The 25,994-nt window shown below is 39.5% G+C and overlaps 1 protein-coding gene across 1 annotated transcript; it reads left to right on the forward strand.

Moving 5' to 3' along the window:
* FAM91A1 (family with sequence similarity 91 member A1) lies at positions 1–25,994 on the forward strand. Its single transcript, XM_084282909.1, has 24 exons — positions 1–199; positions 2,030–2,114; positions 2,586–2,737; positions 4,121–4,178; positions 5,645–5,712; positions 6,774–6,887; positions 7,930–8,020; positions 9,564–9,626; positions 10,666–10,772; positions 11,587–11,625; positions 11,738–11,850; positions 12,743–12,861; positions 13,272–13,384; positions 13,583–13,669; positions 14,420–14,552; positions 14,978–15,126; positions 15,573–15,707; positions 17,455–17,568; positions 18,522–18,594; positions 19,594–19,743; positions 20,232–20,339; positions 20,611–20,734; positions 21,762–21,831; positions 22,983–25,994. Exons 1-24 carry the CDS (start codon positions 128–130, stop codon positions 23,175–23,177), a joined length of 2,532 nt encoding a protein of 843 aa, XP_084139035.1. The 5' UTR covers positions 1–127; the 3' UTR covers positions 23,178–25,994.

Consider the following 25,994-nt stretch of genomic DNA (forward strand, 5'->3'; position numbering starts at 1 on the left):
GCGGCAGCGGCGGCTGGGAGCGGGCCGGGCGGGGCGGCCCCGGGGCTGCGGCGCCCCCCGGCGGTGGCGGGGCCTGGGCCTGGGCCTTGGGGCCTGGTGTAGGCGGCAGCAGCCGGGCCCCCTCGCCATGAACATCGACGTGGAGTTCCACATCCGCCACAACTACCCCTGGGCGCGGCTGCCGGCCAGCGTCAAGCAGGTACGGCCCGGGGGGGGCACGGGGAGAGGGGGTTTGGTGTGGGGAGAGGGGGTGTGAGGGGAGAGAGGGGGGTTGTGAGGGGGGTGGGAGGGTGGTTTGGGGGCTGTAAGGGGGGAGAGGGACGTGTAGGTGTAGTTTGGGGGCTGTAAGGAGGGAATGGGGGGTATAAGGGTGGCTTTGGGGGCTGTGTGGGGGGAGTGGGGGTTATAGGAGCGGTTTGGGGGCTGTGTGGGGGGAAATGGGAGGTATAGGAGTGGTTCGGGGGCTATGTGGGGCGAGAGGGGTGTATGGGAGTAGTTCGGGGTCTGTAAGGGGGGAACAGGGTATGTAGGAGTGGTTTGGGGTCTCTATAGGGGGAGAGGGGCTTATAGGAGAGGTTTGGGGCCTGTATGAGGGAGATGGGGGTGTATAGGAAGGGTTTCAGGTCTATGTGGGGGGAGAGGGACATATGGGTATAGTTTGGAGTCTGTAAGGGGGAAATGGGGTGTATAGGAGTGGTTTGGGGTCTGTATGTGGGGAGTGGGGCTTATAGGTGTGGTTTGGAGTCTGTAAGGGGGGAATGGGGCGTATAGAAATGGTTTGGGGTCAGTATGGGGGGAGAGGGGCCTATAGGAGAGGTTTGGGGTCTGCAGAGAGTAGGGCTTATAGGAGTGGCTTGGGGTCTGATGGGGGGCCGAGGCTTATAGGTGTGTTTTGGGGTCTGTAAGGGAGGAATGCGGTGTTCATATAGGAATGGTTTGGGGTCTGTGTGGGGTGAGGGGAGGCCGTGGGGGTGCAGGGGTGCTCTCAGGGCCGTCCTGTGCAGCCCCAGCAGAGAGCAGCGCGCCCTGAGCCTGGGCTGCCAGCAGCGCCCAGTGCTGCGTGGAGCAGAAAACCTCATCAAAGTTTGATTCGCCTGGCGTCCCGGGCCTGTGGCAGCAGAGGGGAGGCAGCGTGTCAGGGAGAGGGAGGTGCTCGGCTCACCCCCATGGCCCAGCGCTGCTGGGAAGCTGGCAAACAATTCCTGCCTGCTCTTGGGCTCCGAAAACACCTGCATCTCTCTGTGGGTGTCCAGTCGTGGGCCCCAGCTGTGAGACCGAGCGTGTTTCTTTGTCCCATACACGCAGCAAAACACCTTTTGAGCTAAGGATCTCTTTTGCATGTGAGCATCAGCTGAGGGAACCGGGAGAAGAAAACCTCCCGGCTTTTTACTGGCCACAGAGTAGAGGGACAACGTGGAGGGTTTCGCAGGACAGCTGCTGAAATAAGGCATTTAAAGCTCAACCAAAGTTTGCTTTTTATCTTGCTTTGTGATAGTCGAGTGCTGCACTGCGCTTATGCCTTCATCTCGTGACCTAAGATCACTTGATTGCCTGCTCTGTGAAGCTACCAGGGAGGTTTCTTTTTTTTTCTTCTTTTTTTTCTTCTAAGCTTATTAGGTGCAACAGCTGAAACTTCACAATAAATGATTTCTCTTGCACTCATTCTGGGTGCTTCTTCAAGGCTGCAAGGTGCTGACTGTGTGGTGAAATGCTCCGTGCTTCCCGTAATCAAAAAGAAGTTTTGCAGCCTTTGATTTGAAGACGAGAAGCTCCCACTTTGGTCAGAAGGGTTCTAGGAAAAGAAAAACAACAAAAGATTGCTGTCTGAGTCCCCATCCTGTGTGGAGGGACCCATTGAACTACAAATAGTCTTGCCCTTGTACCAGGACTGAAGATCTCTCACTGCAGTGAACCAGGGGACTCGCTGACTGATGACAAGTGATCGTTTGGTTCTGTATGAGCCCCTTTGCAGTGGTTTCACTACACCAGGTTTTGTGCGTGCCAGCTGACGGCTCTTCTTCTTTTCAAGGGTCTCGGGAACTCTCAGAGGGAGTATGAAAGGCAGGTTGTACTCTACAGCATCCGCAATCAGCTACGGTACCGGAATAACCTAGGTGAGTAAAGAAACAAAAAACTTCCAGTCGCTACCCAGTTCTTCCTCCTGGAAGGCTCTTTCCTGAGAAACTCCAAGAGCTTGCCCTGTTTCAAGGTCTGGCTCTTAGGAGCTGTTGGTTACGACTTGTTTGCTCGCTCCCAATGTATTTTGTGTTGACTGCATCCAGTCCTCCTCCTGTAGCAGATAATGGCTTTGCTAATTAATGATAATTTCCAGAGCCTGCATGAGTGGTCTCTCAGCGGGCCACTTTGTTGTAGCCTGTGAAATAAATCTGTGCAGTTCTAAAGTGATCCTTAATGGCTCTGAGTGCTCGTTGTGTGCGTATAAAATGGGTGCTGAATGCCCTGCACCACTCCTTTGTTTGGTTTTTACTTTTGTCAATCCACATTTTGCTATTTTTGATCCTTTTGCTGTAACGTTTTCCTGTTTTTTAATAAACCTCCTAACTTTTTCTCCCCTTTTCCTGTAGTGAAGCATGTCAAGAAAGACGAGCGGAAATACTACGAGGACCTGCTGAAATACAGTCGGGATCACCTGATGCTGTACCCCTACCATTTGTCTGACATCATGGTTAAGGGGCTGAGGGTAACGCCGTTCTCCTATTACACGGGCATCATGGAGGTGAGCAAATGCTGAGTTCTGTCCTACAGACAGCAGAGCTGGCCCCAGAGTGTGTGCAGGGCAGTGTCACGGGGCTTGTTTGCTCTGGGTAGGGTCTGCTAACGAGCTGCAGGTAAGGAAAGCTTCTGGACAACTCCTTGTACCTGCAGGTTTTTCCCTTGGGCCCCTGTAAGCCTTTCAAGGACTGGACTTTGTCACAGGGCCCTGAGCGGTCTAGGGTTTCTTCTGATGTTTGGTATCTGCAACTCGGAGTTTTTTATTTAATACAAATGAATTCTGTTTGATTAATAAAACAAAGGGATTTTTTTTTATTAAAAAAAAAAACAACACAGATTTGAGCTGTTTTCTTTTCAAAAATGATAATTGACCATATTAGAGATCTCTTCTTGGAGAATTAAGACAGTTCTGTTTTCTGTCACACGCTGGCAATCTTCTTTTATTTTCTTTAGATGTCGGAAGCGACTGCTTATTTTCTGTTTAGTGACTGCACGCTTTATAACCGCTTAGTTCCTAGCTTATTCTGCATTATTGCTTAGCAATTTCCTGTGCTGTTTTTTGTTATGACGGCAGATGCAGGATTTCACCCTTATTGATCTGTAGATCAGCATTTTTAGCTTTTTAAAGCTTACATCAAACCGAAGTATAATTTTTGTGTATTTAACTTACTGTGTGATGAGTAGCCAAGCAGTTGGGAAGTTAACTGGCTCCAGGGGGTTAGCCACAGCAGGCAGCTAACCCCACTCAGGTGCTTGCTGCTTTCTCAGTGGGATGAGGGAGAGAATTGTGAGGGTATGAGTGAGAAAGCTTGTGGGTTGAGATCAAAGACAGCTTGCTAGGTAAAGCAGAAGCTGCTCCTGCAAACAAAGCACAACAAAGAATTCATTCATGACTTCGCAGTGGCAGGCAGATGTCCAGCCACTTCCAGGAAAGCGGGGCTCAGCGAGATTAATGGTTACCTGGGAAGGAGCATGCCGTAACTCCAAACATCCCCCCCTTCCTCCTCCTTTCCCCCAGCTTTTGTTGAACATGACATCAAATGTTACAAACATCTCTTTGGTCATTTGGGGCCAGCTGTCCTGGCTGTGCCCCTCCAGCCCCTCTCTGGCAGGGAGCTGTGAGAAACAGAAAAGACCTTGAGGCTGTGTAAGCACAGTGCTCACTAATACCTAAAACATTTATGTATTATCAACATTGTTTTGGTCACTAATCCAAAACGTTTTCTACTACAAAGAAAATTAACTCCATCCCAGCCAGAACTGATACAATGGCTTCAGTAGATTTCTGTTTTAATTTCAATTTGTTTTTGCAAGACAGTGATTTTTGGATCTGCTTCTCTGAAGCAATAACTCTCTTGTTGGAACTAAGTTTTCTTTTCTTTTTAAGGATATAATGAACAGCGAAAAAAGCTATGATTCGTTACCCAACTTCACTGCTGCTGACTGTAAGTATTACCTAGCTGCATTGCTGCTTCCAACGAGCTGGGGTTGATTTGCAGGGCACCCGTTTGCCTGAAAACATGTGTGTGAGTGAAGGTATAGAAGCATTTGGTGGTATTAAGGAGCATGTGCTCTGCATGCAGAGTTCTGTCCGTATGATTTTTTGGTGTGTGTTGGGTAGAAAGCTTTGGGGAGTTCCCAAAAGGCTGTTGGTACCCCTGTGAATTAACATCAGTGTACGAAGAGGAACCTTGTACCAAAATGTTTCGCTGTGATACCTTCGGATGTCCCAGCTGTTTTGTCTTGCTTGCTGTTGTGGGCACCAGAAGGGGTAGTTAGGGAAGTGAAAATGCAACCTCTGGTGTTGAATTTGAAGGAGAACAGAGCGATAGCCTGCTGACAAGTCTTACAGAGGAAAATGCAGATTGCTGAGACAGGGAGGATGTTCCTGAAGCCTGCCACTGGGAAGTTATTTATAGCTACGTACTTCATTTCTCACCTTCCCTATGAATTTATATGGTTCTCTTTAGGTATAATGTACAGTCAGCTGAGGCGTAGTCTGCAGCTTTGGAAAGCAGTTTATTTTTATTAAACAACACAAAATCTTGAGTTAACTGTACTAATTTGTCTCTATTTAATGTTCACACTGGGGAAACAGATAAGGAACTCTTTGCTCAGCATGACGTAGGTTCCTGGAAATCTAACATTGCTCAGGAGTCTCTAGACAAGAAAGGCTTCTTTGTTGGTTTTTTTTTTTTTTTCATAGCAATCCTATTATTTTAACAGCAGCTGTGAGTCAGTGGCTGAAGTAAATTAAGTTGAGTATCTTCATTATAATTTTTAATAAAACTAGTGTCAAACCAGAAAGCTGGATGTAAAACTGAGACAGAATACGGGTCAAAGCTCAAAACTACTTGAGTAGTTTTCCTATATCTTTTCACAAACTGTTAGTGATTGAAGGCTAGGGGTTATAGAATTAAATCCTGATTCATTTCAACTCAAATAGTTGTTAGTCATCTTCCTTCAAGGCTTATATGGCCTTTGTGCTCTAATTCTTAGCTGACAGAGTTGTAATCCAGTGCGTGGTGTGGTTTTAGGCTGGGGAAAGAAAGCTATCAACCAAAATCAGGTACAACTTTAGTCCTCTTGATCTGAAGTATAGTTATTACCTGTTGATGTAAGAACAGGAGAGCAAGGGGTTAGATTATTCCATGCTACCTTGCAACTTGAGAGAAATTAATTTTTTTTTAAACCTTTGTAGAGTAAGTAAATGGGGCTAGGTTGTGGTTTTTAGATGCACATGATTCTCAGTCAAATTCAGTTAGAACTGACTTGAGGCTTTCTATTATTTTGGGAAGAAAGAGTAAGTGAAAGTCTTATTTTAGAAGTAGGCCTGATTCTTTGAAGAATGTTTTCTGTATCTTCAGCTTAAACCCTTCTTAAGGGAAATAAAAACTTAATTATTTTTCAGGTCTAAGACTTCTTGGTATAGGAAGAAACCAGTATATAGATCTAATGAACCAATGTAGATCTTCAAAGGTGAGGTTGTCTTTAATTTTCCCTTTCTTCCCTCTCCCCCTCCCCCATAGCATATTATTTGATAGGAACGGAGTGGAAACATTTCATGGGCCTTGTTTTAATAATGTCTAACCAAATGCAACATAATATATTGCAAATTATTTTCTGCTTTGTGATATTAATAAAGAACTTTTAAATTAAAATATACTGAAGAAAAGGATATGTGGCATTGCCTTTTTTAACGTATTTTTCCACGATGTATGTATTCCGTAACTAATGTTTCCTGGCCACTATAAATATGGAATAGTGGTGTTGGTTTTAGAATTATTCCATGTTTCTGTGGGTGCAGCTGAGAGCAGGAATTCTAGGACTGTCCTCCAACTAGGTGTGCAATTTTGTGGTATGTTTGTTGCTCTCTAAGACGACAGCAATATACCTGAACAAGCATCCGTGCATATGAACAGCATGGAAAACATTGCAGTGGCTGTTGATAGCCACAGAGGTCTTTTTATTTTGCACCAGTACTTCTCTTTCTTCAGGAAACTCATAAATGGTTGGACCAGATGATCTTGGAGGTCTTTTCCAAGCTTTATGATTCTACGAAATACTCTCACAGTAGCTTCATGGCACTCCTTCAGCCTGGATGCTGATTGAGAATGTGGTGTACTTGGTCTTTTAAAGTAAAACTATGTTCTTAAAATGGTTTTTAATACTATTAAACTTCTTAAAATATACCACTTGTATACTTCCCTGTGCTGTTTCTGGACTTGATCCTGTTTGAATAGTGTTTTTAATTAGTGGCACATAGAATACGGTTTTATGTGAAGATTTGACAGTATCACAAGGAAATATTTTTTTTTTTCCTTGTCATATGATTTGAGGGAGGAGGGAAGCACATTTGTTTCTGAACAAGCATGTGCTTTCACTAAATGACAACATTAATAGTGTTTGTGTGGCCAGTCTGTGAATGTAACGTACTTCAAAATGGATGCTTATAAAAATCAGCTTGTATAAAGGTAAACAGCTGTCTGCACGTGTGAAGTGCTACTTATTTCTATCTCAAATGGACTGTACCACTGCAGAAATTTTTCAGAAGGAAAACAGCCCGTGATCTGTTACCTGTCAAACCTGTGGAAATAGCCATAGAGGCTTGGTGGGTTGTGCAGTCTGGCTACATCACCGAGGATGACATCAAGGTACGTGAATACGGCTTGCATCTCTAATTTTGGCTGAATACCCTGACAGTAGGCTTCCTGTTGAGAATTCTACACAAAGACTGTTGTAGGTTGGAGGTTTAGAACAAGTCTTTTATGGAAATAGAGACTGGAACTTGTAGAAGTGGCTGTTCTCTTCAGCATATTCTGCTCTCTCCCTCATTTGTACTTTGTGTTGCCTGAAGTGCAGAGGTTGCTTTGGGTCAGCCAAACTGTGGCAACTGAAGCGTGTGCTGCTGTGCTTTATAGGGAACATGCAGCAAAACAGCTTCTCTTAAATATCATATTTTAACTCTGACATCTTGTTTTTGACTAAATCTTCACCTTTGATATAATTAGAATGCTAGTGGACTTTGATATGTATCTTCTTTTCTGCTCTCCTTATGTCTCCATATTTTTTTCATTGTTTGCAGACGAAAAACGTGAGCTGGCTTACTGCTTCTTCCTCATTCTACTTTCATTCTCACAATTTTTCTACAGGCAGCTAGTCACTTGATCTAATTAATTGATTTAATTCTTTCTCCAGAATCTTTTGTTTGTTTAGATTGGAATGTATTTAAAGCAGTGATGAAATCTTTGCTATCATTGGGAATATCTTGGGTAGCGATTGCTTGTATTCTGACATTCCATCAATCCAGAACAGTTAACGTGGAGCAAGTTGCTTTGATGTTTTTGATGTTTTATTTGACCTCTTTATAGAATGGTCCCAGTTGCATGGTTGAACACTCAATTCAGAAGCTTTAAAGAGCAAACCTGTCATACTGTGGACTTCATTTGTCCCCTGTGCAGTTAAATACCATTCCTAGAGCCCACATTACTTTGTGCAGGGACAAGAGCAAAAATTTTAAGACTTGAACAAGAAGTGCAGTGAATTCTTCAATGCAAGCATTTTGCTGAAGAGCATGGTTACTTTGTTTTCTCATGACTGATCTGAGCATGAGATACTTGTGGTTTTTGAGTGGTATTATTATTAAATTGCATAGACTTATTTCTCCAACACACTAACAAGATTTTGCTCACCTAGATTTGCACTACGTCGGAGAAGTCTGCTATCGATAAGATCATTGATTCAGGTCCTCAGCTTGCTGGTTCATTAGACTTCCATGTAGTTCACAGTAAGTGCTTGACTGACATTATTTTTTATTTAATCTTGGTCAAAATCAGTAAATTCTGAGAGTAGTGTTTGAAAACTAGGAACAAAAGGGTTGTGTAGACAGCTGATGCATAGAAGGATGTGGAGGAAAATACTCAAGAGCTTGTACAGGCTACGTTCAAGACCTTGTAAACAATTTAAGGGTGAGCCTTTAGCAGCTGTTGATGTGCAATTTCAAATAATTTGTTAAATTCCTTCATTACAAGGTGACAGTAGAGATCGAGGGAGGGGAAGGGAAAGGTGGTAGATGAGGATGAGAGAAAATAAAAATGGCAGAGTTGATGATCCCAGGTGCCAAAACTTCAGTTCACTTTTCAAAGAAGAGGTTTTGAAATTTCATGCTGTTTGAACGCCATCAAAAATGGAGCTCAAATCTAAGAGCCTGTCTCTTCCTGTTTCAGTGTGAGAAGCATTAGCTGTAGACAAATCCCATTAGTCAAGGGAATACAAATTCACTGACAAACTCTGCCTTGAGAAGTTGGTTTGTAAATGTTTGGTTTACTACAGGCGATTGGAACTGTGTTAGAAATTAAGGCCAAATTCCATTGCCTGTTACAGAAGCAGAACAAGACAGAAATTTAAAAACAAACAAACAAAGGTGGGTGTAATACAAGCTCTGTAGTGGATCCGAAACTGTAGGGCTTAAGAAGACTTGAATTCAGAGGACACTTAATGATTTTTCTCTATACATGGCCTGATGTTGTTTGTGGGGAGGGCTTAAAGCTTGGAGGGAAAATAGGTTTAGAAGGATCCAGTCTACCTTTCTACCTAATTTGTGGGTATTTCTTTTCTTAAAAACTTTTCCCTGTCTCATCTACTGTGTAGAACTCAACTCAAACGCTTAGTGCTCAGATCATAGTCATGTGTGGGAAGTGTTATTTGATATCTGCCGTGTCGTATGCCGTGCTCCTCTGTATCTCTTGTTCTTTTGCTGATACCTTGTGCTGATGCGCCCTGGAATTTATTTCTGTAGTTGTATAAAAACATCTTTCTCTGAAGATTTGTGGGAAGGACATGTGAGGACCATCCAGAGCTCATGTGACTTAGTTTGCATCTGTGCTACAAAGCATGCAAGCTCTACCCTGGGTTAGAGCAGGACCAAAATGTAGCCAGCAGCCTCAGGTGACAAAACTAATTCAGAATAACACTGATAGATAGTACGGGGATGGTGGTGAAAACAAAGTTAACTTTTAGGGAGAGTAACACTTGTTTTTATCAAATGTAGCTGCTTCAATTTCTGGTCCTTCAACCATACCCAGTCACCCTAGGAATAGTTACGGAGCTCCAAGTACACTGCCTCAGAGATCAAGTAAACAGCTCTGTTTTAGGGTGACACCTGCTGAATATTACATGCATTGATCCACGCATTGCAAAGTAAAACTGTACTGTGCAGGTTTGTAGAGAAAATTACTTCAAATTCTGAATTGACTGGTGGGGAAATCTACTTGTATCATCAGTACTCTGGAAAATGCTTTTTCTGTAACGATGTATTTTTGTTTATACAGGCTTGTATAACAAAGGATTTATTTACCTTGATGTACCCATATCTGATGACAGCTGTATAGCAGGTAAATCAATATTTTTATGATATAATAGCTGTGTTTTATTGGATCTATTTCAGTTATCTTATAGTTGTCTGTCTTGGAAACTGCTTGTCTATGGGCGTGAGTTTCCTTAAAGCATGTGAACCATGAGAATTTTTCCCAACAAAGTATTTTTCAGCCATATTAAAACTTTTTTTATTGTACATGAGACTTAATTCAACTTGAATTCTTGCGCTTTAATATAAGTATCTAGGTAAGCTGAGATTCTTTTAAAGATTTATGACATGACTAACATGGAATAAGTACCCTCCTGTATGCCTGTAATGAAAAGAAAAAATAATGTCAAGAAATGTAGCTGCCTTGCCAAAAGGATGTGACTTTTTGATTCCTGTGTGGCTTTTTTAACAGATGCAGCTTTTTTTTTGTTCTTTTTTAGATACCACTTCCATCCTTCATGGTCATGTCACCTTAATTATAGTAAAGTGCTGTGTCTGGGGACTAGGTAGGAGCTTAACACAGTATAGCTGCCCTTTGAACAATTCATTGTTCTGTGCTTGGTCTCAGGGGTTTCTGAACTGACTGTGATATGCAAAGAGGCATTACTTGGAACCTAGCTGTGCAGAACCATGTGTCATTGCTCTAATACGGAGCAGTTAAATGAAAGTCCTCTAATTGCAGGAGAATTACTGCTTAGATATTAGCTTTGGGATTCTCAGCCTAGGGTGGAAGTGTTTTTTGTTTTTGTTGGTTCCCTTCACCCCCTGCCTTCCCATTAGAAAACATTTTATTGGCTGGCTGACTGGGAATTATCTGTAGTGGATGTGTAGGAGTCTGCAAGATGATGCAAGGCAGAGTGGCTTTATTTTTTATAAGAAAACACATTAAAAACCATTGCTTTTCTTAAGGAGAATTTTTAATACCATGTAAACTACCTTTAGGCTTTTATTCTTTTAGACTCTGGAGAGAAATAAATACCATGAGAACTAAATCTCTGTAAATTTATCTTCCTGTTTTTATACAGTTTCAGTTTAAAAATTCTAATCTTGGAAATAATTCTTTTCAGTGCCACCGCTTGAAGGTTTTGTGATGAACAGAGTGCAAGGTGATTACTTTGAAACCCTCCTGTACAAGATCTTTGTTTCAATAGATGAACACACTAATGTGGCAGAGGTAAGTAAAACTTCCCTTGTGAAAGGGAGACAGGAAAACTTGAAAAGGCCCAAAGCACACTGGTGAAATACTTAAGATAGAGGTAGTAATAGATAATCAAGTGATTCTATTTATAAGTATTGCCAGACTTCTAGGATTTGAGATGCAAATAGATTCTTTAATATTGAATGTAACTTGGTAGTGTTGCAGGCTAAAGGTGTACCTTCAATTCAGTGAAGCAGCTCTATCAGCTGGAGTGAATTTATACAGGAGTGACTTGTGCAGCAGCTTCTGTACAAGCTAGAATTGGAGAAATGTTTTCTCTGTGTCCTAAATGGATTGGTTCTGTTTTACTAGTGTGAATTTAAAATAAAAATAAAAATAAAAATTTCTCCAGTAGTGAAAATATGTAAGGTATTGGCTTATAGTAGGAATGTACCTTTTGCGTAAGTACATACAATTTTAATGAAATACCTTTTTCATAAGGTCTGATTCTCAAAACTTTGTGAATAAGTATCTGAAAAATATCCACTAAATACATCCAGGATTTATTTGCTTCTTTGTATATCTGCTGATACACGCAATTAGTCTAGAAATTACATAGTAGAAGATAACCTAAGATTTCTTTTGCATGCTTTGATGTGGAGCAATCATGAGACTTCATATGACTTTCCCCCCCCTTCCTATGTTGTTTTGGCCAAGACAAAATTGTTTCTGCCATTACAGGCTGTATTGAAGTATAAGGAGACAAAAACAACAAAAAGATGTCAAAGCCCACAAGTGACAAAACTCTGCATTTTAAATTCTGTATTGATGAATCTTTTTTTCTTTTTAGCTTGCAAATGTCCTAGAGATTGATTTGTCTTTAGTAAAGGTATGTATCATACATCTGTTATTTGATGTGGAAATCTCACTGTCCTGAAAGTTGTCTTGATAGCTGGGTTTCATATTGCAGTTCCTTATTACGAGCTTGTGTGTTTTTTCAGAATGCTGTGTCCATGTACTGTCGGTTAGGCTTCGCTCATAAAAAAGGCCAAGTGATAAACCTGGATAATCTTCATCCATCATGGAAGAATGTTCCTTCTGTAAACAGACTGAAGTAAGTGTCTCCATTCTTTCAAAAAGCTTATTTTCTCTTTGAAGAGAAAGCTAGCACCTAAATCTGATTGTAGAGCTATCAGTTGCTCTCTGACTTCTGTAACAGCTGATTTCATTTGGCTTTCCAATATGTACAATGACAAATACTTGATTCTCCCTCAAATCTGAGGATAAAGGGTGATAACTTACCCTGTAAGTTCAATTTATTACTTCTGTTGTTGTTACTCAGAGCAGGCTTTTTGAGTTTTAAGTGCCTAGCTGCTTGCTTTTGAAGCAGACAAGTGTGTGCTTGTTTTGAAGTGCTGGGCTCAGAAATAACAGCTATTACTGTGCTAGTACAGAGACAAAGTCTCTTGGTACTGCTGCGAGTGAATATGCACATACATAAAGCTTGCTTGCTGTGAATACTTCTTTCACTGACATTCTTTATGTATATCCATATTACATACTGCAAAAGTGATGTTAATGCAAACAAAGCAAAGGGCTCTCTGAATCGGGGTGCCAAGTTAAATGATTTAAGAATTGTCAGGCACTTCTAGTTCAATTGCTCTTAAGCCACTTAAGCTGAGGCCTAGTTTTTTTCTTTAATGTTAACTCAGAATGTGAGAACAAAGCAAATTAGACTTCTCCATTGGATTTTTCTTGAAAGCAGGTGGTTTGACTTTTTCAGATCTGTTGTTCAAAACCTGCTATTTTCAAACCACCAAACAAGCTTCTCTTCTTAAGCTAAAGCAGGACTCTGAGGGACATCACACTGGGCTGGTTTAGGGCTTTGAGGTATTGAAAGGCACGTGTTGGGTGTGCCTGTGCATGGGGTACTAGCACTGGAAGGCAGAGATGCTTCTCTGGTGCCACGGTGACCTATAGATGTGGATTTTAATTCACATTAATAGGAGTACTTTGGATCCTCAAAAGATGCTGCTTTCATGGGACAGTGGGGAAAACAGAAGTCCTATACAGGAAGCTGGGTCATCTGCCACAGATACAGATACCAACAGTCAAGATGATCCAGGTTAGCACTCAGTGAATTTAATATATTAGGAACAATTGTTTCATACTTGTAGTGCCATAGGCTATGAAGGGTTCTAGAAACAAATGAAATGTAGATTGTGTAAATATTTTTTTCATATGGAATGTACAACGGGGGAGGTGGTGTCTGTCTTGGTTTGCAGTTTTTCAGCCTCATTTTTTTGGGAAAAATCTATTTGGCTAATCTGTTTATGGATGTCAATTGATGCCAAGATACCAACATGTGAATAAACTTATTCAGGTGCTACTTCAATAGTGATAAGGGAATTCTGTTGTACTTAGTATGTCATTAACTAAGGGTTTTTGATTTTTTTTTAAGTAGTTGTTGATGACTTGTTGATACTATATTTAAACAAAAATATGATCATCTATTTTCTTCTTGTTCTTTCTTAGCTGAAACAGCCAGCGTGAGCAGCCTGAATCTGTCTAGTGGACATACAAAGCGTATTGCCTTCCTGTTTGATTCTACTCTCACTGCCTTTCTAATGATGGGAAATCTTTCACCAGTATGTCAAAATTGTTCACTGTGTTACGCTAAGAATAAGTATGTAAAGTTTTAAAATAGTTTGACTTCATTATAATGAAGTTCTACTTACTTCTAAAAACTTTTATATTGTTTGTGGCTAAGAAACATTCGCTTAATAATTTTTGCTTGCACGTTTCCTTTTCAAAATAATTAAAACAGTGTTGTTTTGTTGTTCCAGAACTTGAAAAGTCATGCAGTTACTATGTTTGAAGTTGGGAAACTGTCAGATGAGTCTCTTGACAGCTTCTTAGTGGAGCTGGAAAAGGTAATCTGTTACATGTATGGCCAAATGCTTTTTCAGCGCTTGTGTAAGGGGCTAGAAGACGCTTGTATTTTTTGTAGGACTGCTTTAAGAGTCTCACCTAGCAGTGCAGTGCTGTGAACACAAACTTCATCATGCTGAACCTAAGTGTTTCAGTTAAAATGCTGCTGATTTGCAGCATTCAAACCTTTTGTGGTGTACACAAATGTGGTGAGAGTCTGGTGAGCAATGTGAGTTCAAGAGCAGTATTTGCCCAAGTCCATCTGTCCAGGGGCTTGCTTGTTAAATAGAAATCACTTGCTGTTTAGTAGGGTGCTTCATATATTTCTAAAAATCTGCATATAATTCTTGTAGGAAAACTTAACCATTATATTCTGGTATGTTTAACCTATCTACCTTTTAAAGATAATTCTGCAGTTGCCCTTTTGGAATGATGTAGCAAGACTTTGCTGTTAATTGCTGTATTCTTTTACACCAGTTAGGTGTAAATAATATACATGTAAATCCCTGTTTAAAGACTGAGGCATGGTTCACGTTTATAGATGTCTGTGTACATTTTGACAGTTTGCCTAGCACGTTCAAGACTCACTTTTCATTTAGTAGTCATTGTGGATCACCTTTGCATATAACCCGCAGGCTTGTTGTTCAGTTACGAAACTTTAAAATGTTAGTTTGTTAATCTTTCCTATTGTGTGATTGATGCTTGTGGAAAGAACATGCCATTTATATGTATGTATTTTGCTTCTTGTTTAGGTTCAAAGCACAGGTGAAGGGGAAGCACAGCGGTACTTTGATCATGCACTTACACTAAGAAACACAATACTTTTTCTGCGGCACAATAAAGATCTAGGGGCACAAGCTGTGCAGCCCGACCAACCAAATAACGGTACTGAGAACACTTTTAAGGAAATCCTTCAAACTTTAACTTTCATGGACTCATCTTTCAGATTAAGCTTCTGTGTTGCAAAGCAATTGGTGTTCCTTATTTAATTAAAAATATTTTGAAGCCAAAACATCATTACTTTATCCTTTGTGTCTGTGGTACTGAGCAACTTTCTTCAGTATTTCTGCATGTTCTTCTTTTCTGGGAGCAGTTGGTGAGGAGCAAGTTGCAGCTCTGTTCCAGGGAATTCTGTGTGACCAGAACTGCTGAAATTATTTGGATTAACTTGAATAAATCTGTATAATATAAAATTTAGTTGTGGAAAATACTGTATGCATGGTTTGACAGGGTGGAATGGAAAATCTTAGACCATACTTTGTATGTTCTATCTCAAATGATAATTTAAGAATCTTACATTCTCAACTCAGGGTTTCCCTTGGACCTCTTACGATGTGAGAGTTTGCTCGGCTTAGATCCAGCTACCTGCAGCAGAGTTCTCAACAAAAATTATACTCTGCTGGTTTCCATGGCACCACTCACCAATGAAATTCGACCTATTAGCAGCTGTACGCCCCAGGTAAAAAAAAAAAAAATAAAATAAAATACTGTGGGGGGAAAAAAAAGTATCTAGTAATATAAATATCTCTAACTTTTAGATATGTCTGTCATGTATCTCTTCAGAAGAGATGTAATTATTGCCATATAAAATAGTATTTCAATTTGTCTAAAAATGCTTAGTAAAATGTGAATGTTTACTACATTCAGTTTAATTTATTAACAAATTTAACTGTTTGAGTAGGGTTAATGATGGATACAGTGCTCTTGAACTCATTTATAGAAAATACCTTAGTATCAAGAGACCGAGTACCTAGAATACCATCTCTCCTTACTAAATAAATGCATTTGTACTCCTTCCTGTGCTGTAAAGCTAGCTTTATTTTTGAGAACTGATGATTAAGTTATATCTGTACATATAAGAATTGCAGTAATAGGCTCTAATTGTTTTGAATAATCTCTCTTCAGCATATTGGACCTGCAATACCAGAAGTCAGTTCAGTTTGGTTCAAACTGTACATTTACCACATAACTGGACAAGGACCACCCTCTCTTTTGCTCTCTAAAGGAACACGTCTTCGAAAACTTCCAGATATTTTTCAGGTAGTGTATACATGGATTTGTTTCCTTTTTCTAAATGTTTCAGAGGGTGCAGTACACTAAAGCATTCAGGGATAGCGGTTGAAGTCGGGAATAGTAATTTTTCCTGTAGTTTAAGTGACATAATATTTTAATAAACATTACACTAGGTTGGATAAAAGGCTTTCTTGGCTCAGTAGCCAGTCTCTAGCAGTGGCTGTAGCTATATGGCTACGTAGTATTTCCTCTTAAAACCTTTCCAGCCTTCCTGTGTTCTGATCTATAACTTAGTGAACTGTATGTGATTTTTGTGTGTACAGAGACTATAGCTGGAGATCTTACCTCTGCAGTGATCAGTTGCTCTCCCTGGACTTCCCAGCCTTGAATCCACCTAACCTTTGAGTACACATACAGTGTTTTGGGAAGGATTTCCATAAGACAGTGCAGGTTTGTCCAGTTCATGGGCAAAGAAGTCCCATCCAGTTCATGGGCACAGAAGTCCTGCTAGGTATTTTGTAGCTTCAGCAAACCTAGGCGGGAGTGGTCACAGCAGCTTCTAAACTTGCCAGAAACAAAAAAATCATCCCTTGACTTTAATTTGACATGTAGCAGACACTGAACAGTGTTTGTCTCTCACTAATAACAGAGTTCATAAAGTATAAACTAATCAAAAGTCTTGTTCAAATGTATAATTGGAGTCTCTACAGTTTGCATCTCTTCATTCTGAGTAGACACTTGAGCTAAATCCATTACAATAACGTGGAGACACTCAGAGAGGGATGCGTGTTCTTAGGTGTATCTATGTCAGCAGTCATCTCTGTCTCTAGGACTTGTAGATGTATTTTTCATTCCTCCAGCATCTTCCATATCTCTCTTCCCTTCCCCATCATGTCTTTCTTGATCTCAAGAGTTTTGTGGGTTGCTTCTATTTCTAAGACTAGTTTTAAAGCAGCGCAAGATTAAGTGAATCAGGTCTTCTAGAGAAGGCATTTTGTAAGGCTCTTGGCAAAGAGTTTCACTCAACCATTAGTCAGTCAGTAGCTTAAACTAGTGGTAAATGTTATGGATTGCATATTTTCATTAATGAAAAGCATTCAGTGTGGTAGCCTTGGAAGATTTCTATAGTAACCTGTATTTTCAGTAGGCTGATGGGTCTGGTTTTCCTGTAGCGCATGATTTCACAGTGTGTATTATCACAAACTTGTTAGAGCCTTTTTTCTTCTGTGTACAGATGGGGATGCTTCTCTCCTGCTACTGCTCTGCAGTGTCATTTTCTTAAGGAACTGTTGAGACATTTCTAAAACTCTTACGGAAAAGCAGACATGCAGGACTTCAGTCTTGAAAACTAAGAAGTAAAAACTGTTTCACAGTCAGCATTCTTGCCTCTCTGCCCCTTCTCTTTGAATATGTATTTTGGGGTGGATATATCATTGTTCTCTCTTGACAGTGTTAGTTTATCTAGCTTTTATTTTCTTTTAAGTTATATGGGATTATTTTCATCTCCTATCGGTTATGAGTGTGCTGCAAGGGCCACGTAGGTACTGCTGACAGATACCTCCTGCTCCAACTAGCATCTTAATTTTGAGGTTGGCAAACTTCTGTCTTTAATGGAAGTATGAGCATGAGTGATACGTGGAACAAAGTATAATGCTATGAGTTGTAATTATCTGCAGTTACTTCAGAATGGTGACAGTACGTTATTAGCCTAACTAATCCTGCACTGTGTGCTTGGATAGTCTATTACTGCTGTAAATTCTCTTCTGTCTTCCAGGGTTATGATCGCTTACTAATAACATCGTGGGGTCACGACCCAGGAGTAGTTCCTACTTCGAATGTGCTCACAATGTTGAATGATGCTTTAACGCATTCAGCTGTTCTAATTCAGGTATGGAGTACTCCTATAAGTGATTAAAATGTACCTAATTTTGAGTAAAGCTGTTGCATGGTAGAGGAGATTAAGAATGTAGGAGAGCTATGCTTTTGCTAGGAGCTGAAAAACGTTTAACTTCTGTAGCCATCGCTGCTGTGATTTAGAGATGGTAAATACATGAGTTTGGAACTGAGTGCGTATTGCATGCCTGTTATTGCTTTATGGGCAGACATAACAGGGTTTTGCTAAATGAAATGTGGATTTGTGGGTGTGTTGGGGATGTAGGGGACTGGAATGCAACTGAAGAGTCCACAAGCATTTTGGACTGTAGCTACTTCATATGAGGTGGCTGGAAATATGAGCTATTTTTCAAGAAATGCGTTTTTTTCAGGGTGCTTAGTATTTAATTCTTATGGTAAGCTACAGTTCAGGTAATTAATGACTGCTTTTATGGGAAGCTAAGCATGCTGTTTGTCACAAACAGCAGAAACAGAGTGGGTTTGTCTGCTTGAGAAAGTAGAGTAGCTTCCTTTAGTATTCCATCAGTTCAGCTGAATTCTTGGAATAATCATTTAAATAGATGTTTAATATTTGTAGCAAACATAAAACTGCACATTCTTGAAGGCAGCCTTGATGCTCAAAACAGTTCCATACTTAGGTGGTGGAAATTCCTTTATTTTCCTTCAGAAATGCTCAATTATTATGAAATTTGTTTATAAATAGTATCGTAGAGAAATATTGCTCCTCTTCAATTAAGTTTAACTTCATTCTGTTTATTCACATGCATTTTAGAGGGAAGGGTAGCGTATGTTATTCAGTCTTTATTTCAGCAAAGCGAGAACTTTATGTAAATACTTGTGTTTATTTTGTCAGCGTGACTGGTACCCTTTAAAAGGGAGCACAAGTAGAGCTAAGCTAAGTTGATGAGCGTATATTTCTGTGTCTAATGCAAATTTATTGATGTTCAGGGGCATGGCATGCATGGAATGGGAGAAACCGTGCATATACCTTTTCCATTTGATGAAGCTGAGCAGCAAGGAGGTAATTTTCTTTAATGTTACCTCCACACCACCGTATTTATTTTTCCTGCATGTTATCTCGTTCAGCAAAGTCGTGATAACAACTTTAATACAAGTTTAATACATTTTAACAATTGTTAAAAACAATTTTTAATTACAAGATTGTTTAATTACAAGATTGTAATTAAACAATCTTGTAATTATGGGTCAAATTAGATTAAAAAAATGAAAAAATATTTAAATAGTTGACAAACCTTTTCTAAGCTTAGGGATGTGTCTCCTTTTTGTATTGTGTCCTAAATAGAATGTGTTTCCTGGCCTGTCTTGTGTTTCAGTACAGACAATAAGAAATAACTTCCACAAACAACTCTGAATTTTTATTTGTGTGTATTTATTAACTGTATAAATAAATCTTCTATGTATTCTTCTCTAAGACTTTCTTCTATTTGGCATTTATTAACTATGAGAGTTGAGACCAAAAGCAAACAAAGTTAACTGGCTTAGTAGTAATAGAAACTATAACAGAGGATTCCTCACTCTACTAGGAAGAGCTTTGCTAGCAAATCTCCTTCAAAGTTTGCCTAGTTCAACTAATTTTAAAAACACAGGGATTAACTTTCTGACATACTCCTTGGTGAGTAGGACACGAACTTTGGATAGCTGAGACCATAACCTTTCCAGCTGAGAGGTCTCCTCACAGCAAATTTCCGGAAATCTAAAATTATTTAGGCTGCAACTTAGAAGAATCTGGGCCAACTAGAAATAAAGCTAATTTCTTCCTTTCATTTTTATTATGTTTAAAATGCGTTACTTTTATATATGCCCTCTCTGGCCTGTCTGTTTTCTGACTTGATGGTAGGTAAAAATTCTCAAAGGCAGAATCTCTGTGTTCTAGCATGAACAAGTCAATGTTGAAACGCATCATTACCCTACAATACTATACTGTAGTTCTTCAGAATTTCAATGGCTCTGGAGGAGGATTTTGGTAAAGTAAACTGAGGTGTGTATTGTTTTCTGCTAGACTTCTCCCGTGTGAACATGGGCATTCATACAGCTTTGAAGATACTGAGAAACAAAGTAGACTTGCAGCATTTTTGTGGCTATGTCACTATGCTGAATCCTACAAGTCGGCATGCTAACAGAAAGCTGAGCGACGCTTCTGATGGAAGAGGTTAGTTAACAGTAATTTTTTCCCTTAATTTTCCCACAATCACTTCAGCAAAGTTGAACAAAGGATTGCAATTTCTTGATTTGGAACTCTACGAAATATCATCTAACACAGAGAGGAACCTACCTTGAATGTAAATCTACTGGCAGTAGACAGCCTTCCTAATTGTTATGTGAGCTTACATCAGACGTTGCAAATACAGACTGAAAATCACTGCACTAGGATAGCCATTGGAAGGGGAAAAATAATTTAAAAACATTAAAAGGTAAATTGTCATTTTTATATGCCAGAACTTGGTCTTTCATGATTGTTTTGAGGATCCTTAAGTAGTTCTTCAGTTCTAAAATCAGTGAGACCTTGTATTTCACTATGTCCCTCCAGTTTAATAGCTATATGGCCTTTGGGCAAAACTTGTGTCAAGTTCCTTACATTGGTTAATAATTAAACTTACATTCATCTAAATGTTTATGTAAGAATTATCTTACCTCTAGGAGAGGCCGAACTAGCATCAGGATCTGATGTGAATGGGAGTACAGAGTCATTTGAGATGGTAATAGAAGAAACCTCAATGGATTCTGCAGTCAAGCAAAGCCTTGAAGGTAAAAGCATAACAAGTGTCCTTACTAAACATTTTCAGTCTGGTAAGATGCCTTGTTTTTAAGGTTCTGAACGTGTTATTTATTGCGTAGGATAAGTACAACACTAAGCGTTCTTCCTTTCTAAAATTCAGATTCCCTTGAATCTTTGAGCAGTTCATTAAATTAGTTGCCTTAGAAAGTATGAACTGTCCAATAAATTCCTGATCTGAGAACTGGTTCTGGGATCAGTATTCTTGCTTTGTCTCTTCCCAAAATTTGTTTGTTTCTTTAGTACCCACAACAGAACTGGAATGGGTTCCCCTGGAATTATGCTTTGGCATTCCTCTCTTCAGCTCTGAGTTGAATCAGAAAGTCTGCAGAAAAATTGCCACTCACGGATTATGTAGGAAAGAAAGGTAAGCTGTGTTTTACCAGCTACAGGTTTAACAGTTTTATGTGTTCAGTCCAGAGCTTCTGCAAAAACCAATACCTACAACTCGACTATAAGAACAGAACTGAGCTGATCTTCAGGGTACCTAATTCAAGTGTGTAAGGTGGTGGCATTGCTTTTTGGCTCAAAGATACCAGCTGTAATACAGTTGAGTAGTCCCTAGATGTAGTAAAATTAGGCTTTTTTTAATTTGTGCAAGGTGGAAAATTAATTCTTTGTAGCAAGCTCTCTAAACAACAAAAACAAGTAGTAAGTTTGGGGTGCCTTCTGGTCATTTCCCCTTCCTAGCCTAGAACAGACTTTTTTTCCTTCTTTCTGCAGCCACTGATCCCCTTAAAAAAAAAAAAAAGCTTACTAGTAATGCTTTGATGTAGAATGTGTTCAGCTTTGGTGTAAAGTTTCTTTGATCTTGGCATTTTACTTCCTAAGCTTAGTGCTGGCTTATGATCAAGTTACCTTCTGCTTTTGACTATAGCTTTTCTTTATGAAAGATTACTCTTTCAATGATGTGCCCTTTTTCTCCCCTTGGCTCTGGAGACTAAATAAAAGGCCGCTTGAAAACATGGCTTAGGGGTTTTATTGTAGCAGTCAACTTGCTTTTAATAGTCTGTCACTAATCTGCTTCTTAAGTCACATCACCATGCTGTCCTAAGTAAGGAGGAGACGTGATAATCTAATACATTAATATCTGAAGTAAAATAACATTTTTCAACTGCAGTAGTTTCAGTTTAGCACAGTGTAAACAGGGAAAATAGCATTTAGCTGACTAGACTTGCAAACAAATGAGATGCGTTGAGCACCTTGTCAGTGGTAACATTACCATCAAGCTTTCTGTGCGAAAGCTTTTTTTTAATTGCTCAAGTTATTTCTGAGCAGGTTACTATCATACTTTACTAGAATAAATTTAAGCCCTTTGGAAGGTTGGGAATTTATGGTGTGCGTTTTGATTTTTCTGTATTTGAACATAGGCTCTTCTCTTTCACTTTTGACAGCCTTCAAAAACTCTTACATTCCAGTAGAAAGCTGTCTCTGCAGGTCCTTAATTTTGTTCATTCATTCCAGGTAAGGACAAATAGTCAAGACGTAAGTTGTTCTGTATGCTCTCATCCTTTTTTTGCCCTCCTCTTTGCCATTCTTTGTTGTATGGAAATGTACTTCTTGTGGTTTTTGGTTTTTATTTCTTTTCCTCCTGTAACCAGTAACTGTGTTAAGTGCTGTGGACCTCAAATTCTAGCCTTATTTAAGCTTTGTCTTTTAACTTATGGGTTTCCATTTAACTTTTTTCTTTTTTGGGGAAGGGGGGGGGAGTGGGGACAGGGTAGTTACTTATAATACAGACTACATTGGTGGCTGCTTGGTTGCTTCTTAGGTACATCAGGGAGATCCCTGCAAACCATGGATCTGCTGATGCTTTGAAGTGTTTTTGAAGTGAAGGGTGTGTTTCTAGTCAACTGCATTCACTTAGCAAAGATAAAATACATTAATAAGTATCTTACACCACTAGACTCTTGCATTTGTCCTAAGATCTTCTAGCATCTGGTGGTGAATGAGTATAAGCATGTGAAACTCTACATACTTTGGGAGAATCTTTAAGAGCAAGGATAGAGAACGGGGTCTTGCACAGCAAGAAAAGAAATGCCAGCTGTGTAGCCTCCTGTAGTTCTGCATGGAAATGTGTGCTAGCAAGGTGTGTCCACATGTGACATGGGATCTGCTTAGAGGCTTATGCTTTATGATACTTTTCTCTAAAATCCAATAAGATACAGAACTTGCAGGTTACTTAACCAAGGTAGCATTATGGATGGTGGGACCTAGAAACAGTTTCCCTATGAGGAAAACACACACACACCTCCAAGCACAATATGAGATAGTGGCAGTGCTTAACATGCTCAAACTGACACAGAAACTTATCCTCAGGATTTCACAGATTTACGTTTGCTTTGTTGAATGTCTTCCCTTCATTTCTAAATCTCAGGCCTTGAAGGCTTCATGGAATCTAAATATGTGTACACAGATGCAGCTGAGCCAACTGTTTGCCTGTTTCCTACTGCCCTTTGTTTGTTCAGGTTTTGCTTCCATAGTGATTTGGATTAAGCATACTTCAGAAACACTAGCTCCGTTTGCAGATTGGAGTAGCCTGTTATATTCTAGCTGTTCAGTCCTTAATTATTTCTCTTGTTTTTAAGATGATTTTTTTTTTCCTTTTGCTTTAGGAAGGTATTTCAACACTGGATCAGCTCCATGATGCTGGTTCTTCAAGTTCACTTTTGCAGCCTTCTTCTGCAGATACGGGTGTTCCACTGCCTGCCAAGAATCTCATGTTCAAGGAGGGTGTGTTATCTGAATGGAGCGGACGGTCCCCTTCCTCGGTTTTTATTTCAACCACACCTAAGGAACAGGTCAAATAGGGGTTCTCACGCATTGATCACTGAATGCCTTTCTTCTATTATGGTTCATTTATAGTGCCAACGACTAAGAAGTGTACTGTTGCTGCAGCATAACCCGTGTAAAAGTAGTGTTACAAAAATGTATCGTGTTGCAGTATTGGGGAAATGCTTAAACTGTGTAGAACTTGTTACTCATTACTGCGTATATTGCTGCAACAGAGAGCTTTTTAGCTGTCAGCACTATTTTTATCTTGAGACAATCTTTCTTTTATAACTAAACACGCCCTTTGTAGGCTTTCTGATGATTGTTAAATTTCTATGCTGTCACCACAAAATTGCAATAGTAGTTTTCTATGTTCATTACTCGGACATAAATTCTGTTTAGTTTTGTACTGTATTACTGAAAATCTTTCTGTATAAAGGTAAGACATTTGGCTCTTCCTCTGAAAGCTCAGTGATACCAACTGTTTAAAAAAAAAAGAAGTATCATGGTGATATGGGGCATTAAGAATTGTTGAATTACGTTGTTTAGCCTAATACTAGGCCGTGACACATCAGCACAATAGGAAGAGGTTTGAGGTTTATCAAGGCAGACTTGAAGCCCTGCTGATGATTAAGGCCACTTTGAAGAGGAATGGTGCACTTTCATCTCTGGCAGAATTCAGTGGAGATGTGGGATTAGGGAGGGCTGAAGAGGTTGGCTCTGTTTGTAGGGCTCTTGGTGATAATGGACTGGTCGTGCTCTGTGTATGAAACCAGGAGTTTCTGGGATTTTGGGCACACTGAGAGTTTGTCCCTCGTTGTTTGAAACTGGTGATGAGCACTATGGGAAAACTGATGTCATAAGTTGACTTTAAGGTAGATAACTAGATCTGTGCTATTGATTAATGGTTGAAAGAACAGAGCTCTTTATTTTTCATGACTGTCATTAGCAAAGGAAAACAACAGCAGAGGATGTGTAGGCCGAGACTTCTCTGAATCTGCTTTACTTGAACCATTAGCTGTTGATTTTGACAAACATTACAGTGAGGTTTTTTTCATCCAAAATCATGTTCTGACTCTATTTCTAGGGGATGATTTTATGTAGCATGATTTCACATTGTTTATACTAGGCATTAACAACTTCTTGCCAGCTTAAAAAAAAAACAACAAAAACAAACAAACAACAAAAAAAAAAACAACAGGCCTGTCCCATATAGTGCGTGAGGAGAACAAGAGATTTGAAATACTAAGGCTTTTAACCTATGTGTCTAAGTACTCTGCCAACAACTCTCTTCTGGAACTACCTTGATTTAAATAATCATAATTAAAAATGAGACTTAACCATCCTGCCATTACTAGCCTGCGTTACGTTACGGACCAAGAATCTGTGGCAAAGATGATGCTGAAAAAAAAGTGAGGAGAAAAATAACAACATTTGGGTTTGTGTTCTGTTCTGTATGGCTGTATGAAAAAACACAACACAAGTTCAAAAAGGGAAACTGTACCATGGTAGGATAATGCAGTGACTTCAGCTACAACTGTGAAAATCCCATTCTTCTTTTCTCCTTCGCTTTATTTACATTCCTAAAGTGTAAGTGTGGGACTTGTGCTCTAAGAAACTGGAAGTCTGTAGTACTTCAGTTTGCTCAGTGCTGCTCTTTTTCTACATCTATTTTGTTTTTGTATTTTACCAAGAGCAACTGAATTTAGTATCGTGTAAATTAGGGAGCTAGAGTATCTATATAAAATTCTTTATTTACACTACAGTGACTTGTATGGGAAGTACATACTCTCCATGGTGTTTTTTAAGTTGCCTTACTTCCTTCAAAGGAAAGTAAAGAGGAAACGGATGTCAGTCTGCTAGAAACCAAGTTTACTGTGAGAATTGTTGTGTGGAGATTAATCCAATATCTAGCACTGTAGAGGAACTAATCAGTAGAGGATGGCTTACACTTTCAGTACTATAGACAATACTTTCGGCGCTACAGTGAGCTGTAGTAGGTGCGCTAGTTTGGCATATTGTATTGAATCTTGCCACGCACGCTGTCTGTACAAGCATGGGACTGATGAGAGTGCAAGTGAAATCTGTTGTACGGAAGTTTGAGAATGGATTTCAGTTTTTGTTCTCGCTGCATATCTTTCAGTGTTACTGAGTGAAGGATGACCTCTGTTACTAGGTTGTCTAAAGCTTCTAAATAAAAGTTGTCTGCTTTTCAGAGTTATTTAATACCCACACATCTTACCGTTAATGGTGAGGATTCCGGATACGTTGCAGTTCGTAGAAATCAAGCTACTCTAATTTTGTTGCCTCAACACTGAATTAGGAGCTTAAGTGTTCGAGTCTGCATATCTGAAGTTTACCGAATAGATTGCAACCAAAGAAGTCCTTAAAATACCTGAAACTCGGCTACAGCTCCAGTGCTTGGGATGGTCCAGAGGCTTTACTCAAAAGTATGTGACTTTTGTTTTAATTGTGGTGTAAAAAATAAGATCTCCAAGATCCTCATACCAAAAGAATCTATTTTATATTGTATTGCAAATAAAGACAAATAAAATAATTTCTTTTCTTCAGGTAGTTTTATTGACAGTGGGGGAAATTACATGCATTACAAGATTGTAAAGTTATTTTAAGTTTGTCTTCAGTGAGATCTATTTTTAACTCCTTGAAGAGAGGTTGGCTTTGTGCTCTGGCACAACCACGTGGTAATCATTCTAGATGGGTGCACCTGAGGATATTCAGGAACCAACTAGAAAGTGTTTTGTTTGTTTTCAAGTTTTTTGATCATGACATTATCTCACAGTTGTTTTTCCTTTTTCCATCATTGTTCTCGGATTTTCCTTTTTATTGTTCAGTGT

Source organism: Netta rufina, assembly GCF_964035555.1.
Source record: "Netta rufina genome assembly, chromosome: 2".
Classification (NCBI taxonomy): domain Eukaryota; kingdom Metazoa; phylum Chordata; class Aves; order Anseriformes; family Anatidae; genus Netta; species Netta rufina.

Coding starts and splice junctions, on each gene's coding strand:
- FAM91A1 (XM_084282909.1), top strand. CDS start 128: ATGAACATCGACGTGGAGTTCCACATCCGCCACAACTACCCCTGGGCG. Junction 6,888..7,929: donor TCACCGAGGATGACATCAAG/GTACGTGAATAC, acceptor TTGCTCACCTAG/ATTTGCACTACGTCGGAGAA. Junction 15,127..15,572: donor TTAGCAGCTGTACGCCCCAG/GTAAAAAAAAAA, acceptor ATCTCTCTTCAG/CATATTGGACCTGCAATACC.